Source organism: Melanotaenia boesemani, chromosome 12 (genome assembly GCF_017639745.1).
Source record: "Melanotaenia boesemani isolate fMelBoe1 chromosome 12, fMelBoe1.pri, whole genome shotgun sequence".
Classification (NCBI taxonomy): Eukaryota; Metazoa; Chordata; class Actinopteri; order Atheriniformes; family Melanotaeniidae; genus Melanotaenia; species Melanotaenia boesemani.
The window spans coordinates 22189030-22204746 of NC_055693.1; the positions used below are offsets into that span (position 1 = coordinate 22189030).

General features: G+C 38.7%; 1 protein-coding gene across 5 annotated transcripts in view; it reads right to left on the reverse strand.

The window, feature by feature from the left end:
- Positions 1–15717, reverse strand: part of LOC121649996 (E3 ubiquitin-protein ligase SH3RF3-like) — a 123566-nt gene that overhangs the window by 97011 nt on the left and 10838 nt on the right. Inside the window, exon 1 of one of the 5 annotated variants that reach the window (XM_042001192.1) lies at positions 14512–14567. The exons of the other annotated variants lie outside the window; for them this stretch is intronic. Within the exon in view, the coding sequence (XP_041857126.1) occupies positions 14512–14523 (12 nt within the window). The 5' untranslated portion in view covers positions 14524–14567. Of the gene's footprint in view, positions 1–14511; positions 14568–15717 lie in introns of those variants that run through there. 5 annotated transcript variants of the gene reach the window in all.

A 15717-nucleotide genomic window follows, 5' to 3' on the forward strand; every position in this document is an offset into this window, starting at 1 on the left:
CAGTCATGTCAGTAACGTTAGCAGTATGCCTAAATTGATTTGAAGTGGGTGTTTCTAATCTGCCCTGGTCATCATCATCCCATTTGTTTTGTTCACAATTTCTTGGTGTACTTGTTTTTTTTCTACTTGGTCCTGACTTTTTCTGTATCCCCTGCTTGTAAATTTATCCTCAGTGTAAATCTTTCTCATTACAGTTAACATTTTACATCTTTTTTTATTCTTACTTTCCATTCCCGAACTCCAAGAGATTATAGACGTCCTATAACCTGTAAATTGCTTCATTGATTTTTTTGTTTTTTACCCTTTTTGTTTGCTTGTCCCAGAGTTTCTGTATTTGTTGCACCAGATCTTTAAATTTTAAGTTCTAAGTGAAAAACATGCATTTTTATGGCCATTTTGAAAATAATTTGTCTCCACAGCATGATAACTTTTATTCTAACTTCCACTAATGCAGTGGTTCCCAAACTGGGAGGCGGGCCCCATAGGGAAAAAAGTAAAACAAGGCCAAATTTGTGAAAACACCATGGGCAAACAATGATGAATCAACAACATATAGTTGAACAAAAAATATGATGAGGGATGTCTTGCCCTAGGCTTGACCAGGTAATGGTAAAGGTCTATGGTGGGTAATAAAGAGAAACCATTGTGTGTTATATGTTTTAAAATATTAGAATCTGACAGTATGAAGCCTAACAGGTTACAACAAGAACTTGACATCATCATCATCAATGAAAAGGGGGCCCGGCAGAAAAAGTTTGGGAACCACTGCACGAATACCTGAAGTCCTCTTGAGTACAGTGTTTGTAACTTTGTTTTGTAACTGTAAAGTCCTCAGCACTGCATTTTTTAAAACTTGTGTATTAACTTAAACCATAAATTTAACCACATGTGCATTTCTAAGTTGTTTTAAGGGTTTTTTTATTCAAATAATTTGTAATATATTTGTAAAGTGCTGCCAGCTGGTCTAATTTTTAAGTTTTGGAATTTGCTTTAAGTTGTTAAAAACAAAAAGTGAATAAAAACATTCTGCATACAAAGCCAATTATCTGATATGTGCCCATGAACTACCAACAAGATTACACAAGTATGTGTAGGCTGTAGTGTGTGTCCCCATGCTTGACATCTTCCTCTTTTATCCAATCAACAATACCCAAAAAATTTAATTCAAAATGTAATTAATGTTGTTACAATTAGTGAGTTGTCTCCAAGTTATGATTCCTGCATGAAATCCTTAGATAATGCTTTATTTTAGATTTACAAGCCAGAATGTATGAGAACAACTAGCTCTAGTTCAGCACTATTTCACGACTTTTTGAGCTACAACCCCAAAGATAACATATGTTGACATTCTGGACATTGACCGCCCTAATAAAAATCACAAATTTGTTTGGTAAATGGTAAAGGTTTTTTTTTTTTAAATAATTTGCCAACCCCCTGAATTTATCTTGGAACCTTCATTGGGCTCCGGACTCCCAGTTTGGGAAAGGCTGATGTAGTAGAGTAAATATGTTAATACTGTCCTCCGACAGTGGAGTGCAAATAGAAAGCAAAAGAAATACGTGAGCGCATACTTACATTCCAGCCCTGATGAGCAGTGGCTTCTGTGTGGACTCCATCTGCTTTCCAAGTTCATATTAAACACCACAAAAATCTTTCCTGGTTACACTTCGTCACATAAAAAAGGGAGACATATATTGGAACTAAATGTCATTTAATAGTCTTTGATAATGTTACAACTCTGAGATATTTTGTTTGTTCAGAACTCATAACAATGAAATGTATTTTACAATAAGAAGTACAAGTAGAAACACAGCAGGAGCTGCAGGCTGATGGCAGCAAATGAAGGAACTGTTTTATACACTTTGTGAACAAGATGGCTCCGAGGACAAAAATGAAGATTCAAACCGACCCACAAGGCAAAACATCCTGACTGAAGTTCATGGTATCTCTGAGATCACAAAAACTGCTATGGACCTGCCGACAGATGACTTTACCCTGAGGGTCTCCTCTTGAAATGAAGGACTGGGATTCTGTGAGTAATTATAATAAAATATTTGCAGATGATGATATAGTGGTTTGTGGTGGGTGGTTATTGTGGCCAACTATAATGCTGAAGTTCACGAAGAGAAGGAAAAAGTCACTCCACAGGGGCCAAAAAGAAAGCCCGAGAGGATGATGAAGCTCCAGAGGAAAGAAGCAATGCAGACAACTATAACACTGAGAAACCAGAATCCACTGTGTGTCTAAAAATCTTTACATATCATAACAGGAAGCTTCTGTCATGATTTGTTAGTGTGACTATGAGTGGAAGACGTTCTTTCCACCTCTTAATGATTGCTTTGCATCGCTCACAGGCAACTTATCATCACAGTGAGGCAGAAAAATACAAGGTGCTGCTAGTGAAGTATGACTGAAAAGAAAAATGTCATACAAGTGTAATAACATGATGTCTACATAAAAACCCAGTAAGTGTTAGCTTAAACTGACCTCCTCCAATTAAAAAACAGAAATGAGCTGATAAACACTAACGCATATGAGAGAGTGTGTGTCTCTTGGTGAGGGTGGGTTGTCAGTGTCGTCAGTGGGCTGCAGCTGCTTGTTGACATCATGATAGCAGGACAGCTGAGAGCAGCTGCAAGGCCCCAGAGACAGAGGGAAGTTTAGGTCATTGAACCAAAACACCAAGTCTTTCCACCTCTACTCTCTGTTGCTTGTGTCCCTCTCCTCCATGCCTTTGTGGCAACAACAACCTTTTCCTGAACAAACACACTAAGACACAAATTCTGAGAAGCTCAACTTCAGGGCCACACACTTTTACTACCAAACCTAGAAGGGTGGGAGAAAACTGTAGCCATAATTGTTGTTTTACACTCTCTCTCACATAGACACAAGCATCATACAACATGCTGTATATTTACCATGCAAGCACAAATACACAGAGTAACGTAGCAAAAAAGAATATTTGTGTATTTTTCATGATAGGAACATAAATCTGTTTGTCATACTTTGGTGTGGGTGAGGCTCCAGGAAATGAATGCTAGCTGTTCAAAATGATGGCAGCATGACTGTGTGCTTGTGTGTGTGCATGAGCAGGAGAATTGTCTGGCCAAAACCACAAGGCCAGAGGAACCTACTGCTGTTACAGACGGACACATGCAGACATACACCTTCCTCCATCTGTCTACTTGGTGGGTCAATCATAACCTCATTCATGCAAAGAAAGAAGGGGAGGCAGGATCAGGCTCAAACTGAGACAAAAGACACATTCACATTCATTATCTGTGTGAACTGAGCTGCTCTCGACCAGATTATACTGGACTGAAATGGGATTATACTGTACTGAACTGGATGATGAGGGTCTAAAACTACTTACACTGAATTAGTAGACTATTTGGAACTGGATTAAACTGAGCAGATGAAGATTATAGTGGACGGAGGAGGAATGAATACTTCTGAATGAATCAAATCAGACTAAAATGAACCCAATTTCTCTGCATTGGCATCAATTACAGGCGAGGTACTGGTAGTAGAGTATCAGTGAGTTGAAATGGATTAATTAAGCATCATAGAGGCATATAACCTTTTTGTCTAGTATGTGTCCGTCCTTTCTGCTCACTTTTGCTTTAATCTTTTTCTAACTTTAATAATGAGCCATGTCAATTTTATTGACATAAAAATGAAAAATGGTCAAAAAAAAAAAAAAAAAAAGAGGAAATGAATTCCACTCTCCTGGTTCTCTCCCACTCTTTGACTTTGCATTACCTTGTACAGCACCAGTTCTAGTTGCACGCATGTTATTTCAAGCATGGAACCTGAACTGTAACCTTGTCTCTGTGTTATGAAAACAGCAAAACCAGCTATGAATCTGAATCATTCATGTATATCAGGCCTCATATATCCCTTCTGTCTGAGCTGTAAACACACATTTACTCACCTCCCAGCTGAGGTGTCTAGCTGAAAAACCCAGAAGTGGAGATAATCATCTTCTGACGTTAAATGCTTCATTGCATTACTTTTCACTGTGCTCGTTCTGTGGAGTTGTGTGAAATACCTCATTCAGATGATCAAACAGAGGTGACCAAGGAGACACACATTCTGTCATTAACCCACATGGTTCAGATGCCAAATATAGGAAAGCCTAAGCTCTACAAGACCGGCTCCATACGTCTCTCACTTTAACAGCCATAGACAGACACACACACACACACACACACATGCGCACAGATGTCTGTACACTACCCAGTGAGGCACCAGACAACCCCACTTGCCCACTTACGGACCACCAGCGGCTAAAGGATCAGTGTCTGTCGGTGAGCATTGCACCAAAAAAAGTGAAGACACCATGAAAACGAAAGCACAATCCTCTTTATTCTCAGCATGTATGAATGTGTTGCTCTGCCTCGTGAGCCACAGGCCAGTCATAAGATTCAATTATGAAAAACAAGAGATCTTTATTCACGATTGACAACAGCGACACGCACAGACATCTGCAGGGCTTAGAGCCATCTGTTGTTACAGACTGCTCAACCAGCCCGGTGTGTGTGTGTGTGTGTGAATGTCACATACCTTCTAGTTAAACCATTGTCTTCCGAATGTGTGTGTGAGGATTTCGGAGTGTGAGCACTTTCATGCAGGACATTTAGCCTATCTGTCACAAATGATATCAGCAGGAATTCGGAGGTAATCAGAACAGAACGTTTGACCAAAAAGTGTCAGAAAAGATCAATTCATTGTGATAGAAGACGACTTGTGGAGGAAGTTCAACACTGAAAAGCACCCAGAGATACAAGAAAACATTTACCTATAAAAAAAATGTTTTTACTTCTGTGAGAAACAACAGAAGTAAAAAGATTTTAGCCTGACTAGTCTTAATGACTTAATGAGTCACTGCTCTTCATCTTTTTCTCTTTCTGCTTTTTTTTACTGTCTCCTCTTTCACAAAATGCTAAAACTTGCTAAAATAAATTTATTCATATATATCCTTGGTACATCTTACAAAGCCTACATATTTGTAAGCATAGTAGTGGACGTGTTATATTGTCAGTTTCAGTGTCTCATGTGGCCTAAATGTAGCTGTAATCAGTTGCTTTCCAACACAAAAGGGCACAAACATTACATAAAGAAAATAGAAATTAGCATATATCAGCTAGTAGTAATTGCTAACAAAGAATACAGTTTGTGTGTCTGCTTGCATGAGCATGTCTTTGTATACATGCACAGAAGGAACATGAGTGACTTATCTGGGACAAGGACATAACAGACAAAAAAACAGCAGCAGAAATTCAATTTTCTGGTGGCGATAGAACGGGATAGCGAGAGAGCGCCTAAATAGGTGTGACTGCTGAGGTTTCCCTTTAATGCATCCAAGATCATACGACACACAGAAGGCTGCCAGGAAAAACCTTCCAGCTGACATTGTTTTAGGTCTTAAAAAGTGCGTGGGAATGTGTGTACGTGCAAAGCTGCAGCAGCTGGATTCAGCAGATATAAGGGAGCACTGTAGTGTGACTCAAAACCAGAAGAAAAGAAGAGAGCAAAAAGCGCAGAGAACAAAGAGAAAATAAATCAAACAGGGAACAACAAAAATGGGAGAGTGGGCATTAGAAAGTTAGAGAGCTGTTATTTGATGGTATGGTTACAATTTATTAAACATTTTGCTGTGTATATTTTTGTCTCCTCTTTGTCAACTCAAGCATCCCTGCCCTGAAGTGTACAGTGGAGGGAAATAAGTATTCGATACACTGCAGTAATTTTCATTGTAAATATATGTCAACTGTGAGAGACATAATCTAAAAGAAAAAAAAAATTCACACTATCATTTTTTAAAATAATTAATTTGCATTTTATTGAATGAAATGCATATTTGATACAATAGAAAACAGAACTTAATATTTGGTACAGAAACCTTTATTTGTAATTACAAAGGACATGTACTGCAGGATTTTAATGCATGGCACTGCAGTGTGTTACCAGTGGTGACCTTTGAGGTCTAATCTTTTCAAGTTATTGACCAGGTCCTCCCGTGTAGTTTTGGGCTGATCCTTCTCATGATTATTGATACTGCAAGAGGTGAGACCTTGCATAGAGCCCCAGTCTAAGTGAGACTGACAGTCATCTTGAGTAATGCGTTGAAACAGTTGCAATTAATACAGGTAATGAGTAAGGGTGTGCCATATTAGGTCCCTCACAATTCAGAAAACTTATTTATCAAAATTGAATCGGCACATATCGTATCGTGATGAATCGATTCAATAGTGAATCGGTCCACCCCTAGTAATGAGTGGAGGATAGGAAAGCATCTTAAAGACAAACTAAGAGGTCTGTGAGAGACAGAGTTTTTCCTGGATGATAGGTGATCAAATACTTTATGAATTTTATGAAATAAAATGCAAAGTAATTATTTAAAAAAAAAATCATACACTGTGGTTTACTGATTTGCCCTCATACTGCTATGTTTGAATCCTGGCATGAGGCCTTTCTGTAGAGTTTTTAAACAGTCAAAAAGACATGCTTGTTAGGTACCGTTTTTTATGGAATGTAAGTCGTACGTTTTTATAGTTTCGCTGGTGCTGTGACTTATATGTAGAATTTAACATGTTTTTAATGTTTATGCATACCGACTGACATGAACCAAGGAATAAACATCACTGTCAACAGCCGCGAGAGGGCGCTCTAGGCTTGTGATAACCATGTTTTGCTGCTCCTGCACCACTAAAAAAATAAACTAAAACATTAACTTAAAGACAACTGAGAAAGTCTGAACACAAACAAAATGCCACAAGAAGAAAATCATATTACAAACTGCAGGTATGCAGCTGAAAACGGTAATAGAGCAGAGGTTTGCGGAGTTGTTCAGAAACAACACAGAAGTCGAAGAATTCAATGGATTCAGTGATGAGGAATGAGATTGAGAGCTTGGTGAACTTGCTTGCCAGTAACTTGCTTCTTGGAGTCGCTGGTTTGTTATGTTAACTTAGTCTATTCAGGCTCCCAGGAATGTTCATTATGCTATTATGAAGCTGAATGTGTTCAGAGTTTCTGCTACATAAATGATCACCATCATGGAAAATAAAAGCCGCCATGCTTTCAGAATTATGACTTGTTTTTAATGTTACAAATGTTAATTTTTAGACATAAAGTCTATATTTGTGCACATTTACAGACCATAATAAGAGTGTGAAACTGTGCTCCGGAGAATGACACTGCTCTGCAAATAAAGTCATTTTGAAAAACAGACACTAGCGTCTCAACTTCCTGTCCGGTTCTACTGTGGCTCACTCTTGAGTGACGGCAAAGAGACGACAGAGGAGTAAAGCTTCTTAGGTACTTCACGAGAAACGAGAACTTTGTTCTTGTTCTCGAGGCAGCAAGAACAAGAAAAGAAGTTTGTTTTGGTCCGACCAAATTATACTTCAGGAGAAGCTTCATCCGCTTTATCCGATCAATAACTTGCCTTTTCCTTTTCTGATTAAATGTTTGTTCTTGTTTTAGGTTTTGTAAAATAAATTTATAAATAAATGTGACTTATTGTCCAGTGTAACATATATGTTTTTATCCCCTTTAATTTATTTATTTATTTAATTAATTTTATGATTAATTCAACTTGTACTCCAGAGCGACTTATAGTCCAGAAAATACAGTAAACTGATTTAAGCTTGTGTAAGTGCTCCAGCTCATTTAGTGAAAAATGAATAAATGAGTCCCATCGCATTCTAAATGGTTTAAAACAAGTTTTTGTCTTTTTGTACTGATTGCATTTATGTTGTTTTAATGTTCTGTTTTTATCTGGAGCCAGTCAAATAGAAATTTATGTCACCTGTGACAGACAAAGTTTATCTGACCTTATGAATGAATTAATATTCTGTTGACTTACCGGACATGAAAAACCATTTTATGGCCTGTGCAAAATTAGTGTTCATACGTGATGTTGGCTAAATGAGTTTTAAGTATGCAGATACTAGATAGACTAGTCATATATGAAGGGATTACACTGAGCCAGTCCTAGTAATCATGGCATGTCTATTCATGTCTAAAACTTGTTCTATCAGTACAGAAATATTCAGTAAGGTATGGTATTGATGTACAAATATTGTTATTGTAAAACATTTTATGAACAGAGATTGTTTAATCTATCAATAAGATTTAATTTGAGAATTATTTTATCATGTTTTGTATGATACTTGTTTTAGTGTTTTCCAGCTTCTAATCTTCCAAGTACAATTATAAAACTCCCTCTGCATTGGTAGGGGTTGTTTTCTGTCAGTACCGTATTGATTTTCAATCAGTTACTACGGGTTTACCGTGATAATAACACTTTAACAGCAGAGATGTTACCAAGCTGTGCTACTGAATCAAACCAAGCTGCAGTACTGGGAGGACTGGGGGAAATACAACAGCATGGGTATAAAAGGGGGTGAAACAAAAAAAACAGAGTGATGATGGGAAGAGAAACAGGGTTAATGTATGAAAGAATGTGTTTTCGATGAGGAAAAGGGAACGCCATGGCTGCAGGGTCTGACACTGCCCCAGTTTTACTACAGTACTAACATCTCCTGTGGCTTCCCAGCACATTTCCACCCAGTTGATTAATGCTGCCATCACAACCATAGCCAGTCTCTTTGAAGACTGCAAAAAAGTAAAAAAAAAAAGGGGGGGAAAACAGGGATGATCCACATAAAATTTCAGTTTATCACGGCTCTCAGTTTTAGCCTAGATTGCCTGAGATGAAAAGTTCTGGGACATGACTGTTTGGTGGAACTAGGACAGGAAGGCACACTGCCCAGTCAATCTATAGCAGGAGGAGGAAACTGCTGATAAGGTTTTATAAAAGCTGAAGTCATCACATTCTGTCTCTCTTTTTGTTTTTTAAGAATTATTTTGAACCATTAAATGCCATTAAAATATGTTTCCTTATAATTCTGTACTCTTATCAGTCATTTCTTTTCAGTGGAGAGTTTTTTCGTCCAGAGTTTATGTAAGCCACGATTTTGTCTTATACAGTTCTTTGCAAGTCAGCCATGATTATGCACTTTGATGGCAACCACTCTATTCAAGCGCTCAGTGAAGAAGCCAATTTCCTCATCGCTGAGTTAAAGACAGCAATTTCTAAAATCATGCACGGTTATTTCAAACATTCAAAAAAGGATTGTGAAGTGACACTGAGCAGCACTTCGATGCTCCTCTAAGAAAAACAATACAGTCTCAGATAACTCAACTTGTACCCTTTCCAAAGATGTTTTTTTTTTTTGTTGTTGTTCTTTTTTGTTTTTTAACTTCCAACAAAGCAGTTCTGATATTTCTAGATATTCCATTAAACTTCAATCCTAAGTGAAAACATGACAATCTATACATAGCGCATGTAGGGTGAAACAAAAACAAATCTTACACGGCTGAGAAAAGCAGGAGAATATAACAAACACAAAGCTTCAGTAGACAAACTGAGTCATGACTTTAAATCATGGTCATCAGAAAAAGTTAAAGGAAAAAAAAAAGATTAAAGAATAAAAATGGCAATTACAAGATTCATACATGCTTTGCCAGTGCAGTAGCAAAGACACATAAAAGCTTCATTAAAACATCAAATAAAATCCCATTTTCTTACATTTAAAATTATACTATTTTAAAGGCTGCTTTACCCACATAAGAGTGATATTGGACATTGGTCTAAGTGATTTCCTGATGGCAGCAATGTGCCAGAGAGCCTCATGATGACCTACTGTCTTTTAATAAAGCTGGCAGGAGTGGGCATAGAAAGCCAGAGATGAGCCTGGACTTTGGCCAACTCTCTGAGGAAAAATGAAGAGAATAAATGGAGAGCCGAGTGGATAAGTGTCTGCAATCATTCTCTGGAAGTCCGTCTTTTAGTGAGTAAACATCAGTCAAAGACAAAGATTAGAGTAATGAAAGTGTGCAGAAAGAGGAGTAAATGAAACATAGGTGAGATGACAGCGATAAACAGAGGCATGACATTGAGGCAGCATACAGAAAGAATGGTAGCTTTCAGTCTAAATATTGTCAATATTCACAAAGTGATACATAAATAAAAAAGGTATTATGTGTCATCTCATTTTTGACTGAAAATATATATATATATATCAAAACAATTGACTTTTTGTGTGCGTGTGAGTATTTTGGCATCTGATACTTTAAAGTAGCACTATGCAACACTGATTTTTGTCATGTACATTCCTGGAGCTGCCGTTGCCGTGACGAGGCTTAGAAACCACACTTCAGGTGCCTGCCTGGAGTCCTGTGCGGGGTGCTACTGGGCGCCGTCTGCCCTGGGGGCTGCCCTCGGTGCAGCATCGGGGGGCTGGTGAGACCTCAGGGAGAATGTATGTGGTTGTGTGGGTGTGTGTATGTGGAGAGGGTCGGGTCTGGGGCCCACCAGGCCCTAGACTCCCTGGGCTGCCCCAGGTGGGGGTGGGGGATGAATGGGTAAGGGTTGGGGTAAAAAGGGTTTTTTTTTTTTTTTTTTTTGGGAGGGAGGGGGGGGGACCTGCGGACATGTTCTTGTCCCTGGGGTGCCTAGCCTTGGTGTTGGGTTGGCGTGGCCCACGGTGGTTTTGCCTGGGGCGGTCAGGCCCCGTCGGGTTCCTGGGTGGGGCTCTGCTGGGGGGAATGGGTGGCCCTTGGGCCTGTGGGGCGCCTGCCCTCCGTGCGGCCCGCACCGCAGCGCCCACCACCCGCTGGGCCTACTCGCCATCGCCCTGGGCTGCGCGGTGCCCCTGCCCAGTCGCGCCAGGGGTTTCGGTCTGGGGACCCCTCTGCTCTGGTCCGGGTGGGCCGCTGCTCTGTCTGCTATGGCTGTCCCGGGCTTGGTGCTCTGTGGACCTGCTTGGCCTTTAGGGCCTCGGGCTCCCCCCGTCCCCCGCTGATGCTTCGGGGTGCGGCGTGATCGCGGCCCCCTTGCGGGTACACATTTCCTCCCTGTTGCATGGCCACACATGCATGTTAACACGTGCATGCTCACAAACGTGCTCGTCTCTCCATCCGCTTCTCACTAAATGTAGCTGATGTTTGTGTGTTGGTACGTTTGTCTGCAGGTACGTTTAATGACTATTGTAATTTTTTATATCATCATCATCCTATTTTTCTTTTGGTATCATGTAGTACTGTGGTAGTTTATATTGTTTTTTTTTTTTTTGCTTTTTTTTGTGATATGTTCTGGGCAGCATAGACAACTGTTATTTCCACATTTTAATCCTGCCCTTTTCTCCCTTTTTTTTCTCTCTCTCTTCCTCTATCTCCCTGTCAGGTTCGGCACTGACATATAAAGACTAAAGAAAATGAGATTACAATAAAAATAATAAAAATATCAAGGGCAGCCATGTATATAACATGTCTCCCTTGGTAGAGAAAATCTGTCAAGCAAAATATGGCACACAGACCACCGTTCTGTACGTTAGGATGGTGGACAGGACAGGGTGAAGAAAAAAAAAAAAAAAACGAAACCACACTTCACAATTTTTTCCCAGAAAGCTGCTTCGCTTTACAAAAGCATTTTGCTTTAGCAACTGGATATCAACACAGTGGCTATATCGAGGTCAAACCGTTGCTGATTTAGAAAAGTACCGCCAGAGGACATTACTGGCGGAAGAAAAAAAAAAGAGAGAGAAAGTGACAGAGTAAAAGATAAGATAATATTGCAATGATGCTTTGAAAGTCATGAGGGTCCAACGTCTGTGAGAAGACAGAAGCATCAGAACCGAAGTGGAATTCAACCAGCAATTCTTGTCTGCTGTGAACTCACTCATCTTGATATGCTTTGTCCTAATTCACCACAGAAACACAGCTTGAGCATTTCTTTTCTATTAATAAGCACTTATATTTTAAATCAAGCCACATTAAATCATATTTTGTCTAGTTATGTGCTGTATCCAACCTCTTCCTTTAATTATTTAATAAAAAAAAAGAGTGGTCATACTAATAATTAAAAGTTTTACAGCTGATGCAGCTTGAGCATCTTTTGTCTTCCATCATACATCCCAGATTGTTCTACATTAGCTTTACTTTCATCCGTTTATCTATTTTATTAATGTATTTTAATTACTAATTATGTGTGCTTCTGGCATACTGCATCTTTTCTTATAGCATTTCTAAGTAAGAATTCTCTAATTGAGCTTGATTTTTTTTATTCATTATCTATTCTTCCTCAAGTAAAAAAACAGGCTATTCAATTCATTTTTAATTAGCGGTGCAGTGTCAACCTGCAGTTGTAGCTGCTGGACTCATACACACTATCTGAAACTGATTTACTAGATAATGCTGTATTTAAAGGGGATATTTTAATTGTCAAGTACTTTGTAGTTTATGAATTACAAAGCTACCAATTTGGCTTCCTCTGTCCTGGTGATGGTTGTCCTTGTTCTGCTCGAAAGGCGCTGAAGGTTTGGGTTGTAGGGGTCCCGCAAGTAGCAGCTCATATCCAGAAAACAGGCCTCTCCTGTATAAAACTCACTGTAAAGCTTAAAAGAAGTTAAAATTTCACTTCAAGCATTTGCATCTGCATTTGCAGCTTCCTTAAGTAGCCACACAGCTGAGTTTTTAATTATAAAACAAATACAAACAGTATCTTAAATAACCCAATACACCACATTACTACCAATCCTAAATCATAAAAAACACTATAAACCTAGAAATGCAGTTACAGGTAATGTCTGCGGCCTGCTATTTAAAGCTATTTTAAAGTAAGCAGGAAACTTTAAAATGATTATTGAAGATGATGATATGGAGTGCTCTAAGGTATCAGCAAGCTTTTCGCAGATCAAAATGACCTCACTGATTTCATGTAAGGAAAGTTCTTTTCTCAGCTTAAAAGACGAATGCCAAAGCATCCATTGCTCACAATGAGCGAGCCTGTTCAAATAAATAGCTTGAGTCAGATCAGGACCACTGCTGACTCACAGAGCATGATGAATTGAACCCCTTTGTGTTGATATTAGTCATCTAGTGGCAAACTAACAAAACCATAAAAAAGAAATAAATAAAAATGTGCCTCCACCGCCTGGTTTTACACAAATTGATGTCAAATCTGGGGAGGGGGACATGACTGAAATTAATATCACTATGAAACTGTTTTATAAATACAGCATAAAACACAACAAGATGATTCAGCAATACGAAGCCTAAGTCACCAGCAACCAGCTGTGATGATTTAAATCCACTTTTCTCAGAACAGAACCAATGGAAACCTGCCACAGTACAATAATGTATGTTAGTTGCTCCGTTATGTTTTTACTAATAAAGTCTACACACCTGACTATAAAATCTTACCAGCAGGTGGAATTGATGATTAAATTACAGCAAGAGCCATCTCCTCACTCTGAGCTACTTCTAAGATAATCTCAAGCACATTTCCATACATTCCTGAACAAGAAACACAATTAAACAGTAACATTTCACCATTTATAGTTCAGCAGTTGCTGCTGTGCTTGATTCATTGTAGGGTTGCTTGATCTAATTTGAGGCAAGTTTTAGTTAACAAACAGATGGCCTCAAATTTAACCCAAGGACACTTTGGGAATATAGAGGAGTTTATGGTTAACTCAATCACCACTAGGTGTCCAGGATGTATGGTTGCAAGACAAGCCAAAATCATCAGCCTTCCACCATCATACTTGAAAGTTGGTGTGAGGTGTTTGTAATGACATGCTGTGGTTGGTTTCTACCACATGTGGCACTGTGCTTAGGAGCCAAAATTTTGCTGTTGCGGTTTATTCAGATAAAACTTTGCAAACTAAAGCTGTGCTGCCATTTTCTTTTGAGAAGAAGGAGACTTGCTGGGATGTCCACTCCTGGAAAGACTGACTGCTGTCTTGAATGTTCATGAGAAGACAATCTTTTTCACTGTAGAATGATGAACTCCAAATTACTTGAAAAAAAGTCTTATAACCTTCCCCAAACTTCATCATTTATAGAGGTGATCACTCTTCTTGATGATCAGTTAAACAAGTACATTAGATTAGCAGAACATGGCTGCTAATTACCCTCTTATTTCCTGTTGAATTAGTAAGTTTTGAATTAGTTTTCCAAACACAACCTCTGATTATTGCTTAGATTTTGTTAAGTAAATGTGACATGGTGTCAGAAGTCATGTGTTGTAGTTAATCTAAAGGTCGTATTTACAAAATTTTAGAATCTGGTAAGGACCAGGTGATCTCTTCATTTTTCTTATCATTTCCTTTCCCACAAAATACAGTTTAAACATAAACTGTGCTTTTATAAGAAAAAAAAATACAAAGTTTAGCTTCAGACTGGTCTTTTTCTGGTTGCCATGGTAACATGTCTGTTAATATGTTTAATCTTTTTATTTCTTATAACAGTTTCTTTCTGACTGACGTTTCATAGCAAGAATAAACAAATAAAATATCACATTTATGAGGCTGTACAATAATAACAACAACAATAATAACTATTACAATAATAATCTCTTCCTTAAAAAAAACTGACAGTACGTAATGCTTCTGGTTTTTTTTACATTTAAGGAGCATTTAAGGAGTTTGTTCATACCAGTTCTTCCATTGTTCCCAGTATTCACCGAGCACCGCCGCAGGGAAAATTGTATTTGACCTCACTTCTCTCTGCTGCTTACATAATCTCTGTCCTGAAGAGAGAAAACTGCCACATCTCTCTGACACACACAGAATACCCAAAGCCAAAAAAGCGCTACATAAAATGCAACTGGGTTGTCATGACATTCTTCCAACCAACCCCCCACCCCCTTCCCTCCACCCCCCCCCCCCCCCCCCCCCCCCACACACACACACAAACACTCACCTTGCTTCCCTCCTGCACACAACCATGACAAACTATACACCTGTGTATGAGCACATAGAGTTCAGCAATAGGCAAGGCAGAGAAATTCACAAACATGCAATAAAATGATTTATGCACACCTTCTATGTGATAAACACATTCATTTACTGGAAGTACACATGCAAACCACCACCAAACACCACACATGCATGCATATGTGCCAGTTCAAATATGTGCACACAGTATTTATGTGTACACAAAAACCACGCAGGAACAGAGCTGCACACGTCATAGCTGAAAGCTGATCGTAGCTGTACGGCAGCCATGAACACTGTAGATCAGGGTGTCCTGAAATAACCGCATATGTTTTTATATGACCCCCAAATAAATGATATGCTGCAACACACATTTGAGGAGAATATCACTATTCATTCTCAGCCAAGAAAAGAAACTGAAATTAGAAACTAATATAACTCGTCGCTATACTAATCCTGCTATGTGCTTGATATTTTAACATCTTCACTGCTTTACATTACTCAAATACACAATTTCGTTTAAATGTATTGCATCAATATATTTTAATAGCTTTAATATAAAACAGAACTGAGTTTGAATTAGTTTGGTGGCTTGTCCTTTGTTCGATAGAGAAGCTTCTTTTTTAATATATAAATAAAAATAAATAAATAAAAGAATAAATAAATAAATAGTTAAATTATTTCTTATGATTCACTCACACAAACTGAGGTCCAGAGCTGTGAGAGTGAACAGCAGGTCGGTGAAAAAGAAGACCTGTGTTCGCTGCCATGTTTCCAAATTCCCCTCAGATGTGTCTGGTGTGTGTGTGTGTGTGTGTGTGTGTGTGTTAGTGTGTGTGTGTGTGTGTGTGTGTGTGTGTGGTGATATCTGCTGCAGCCAAGAGTCTGCTTCCTGCCAAATCTAAAGTGGGTGGTGGGTGCATTT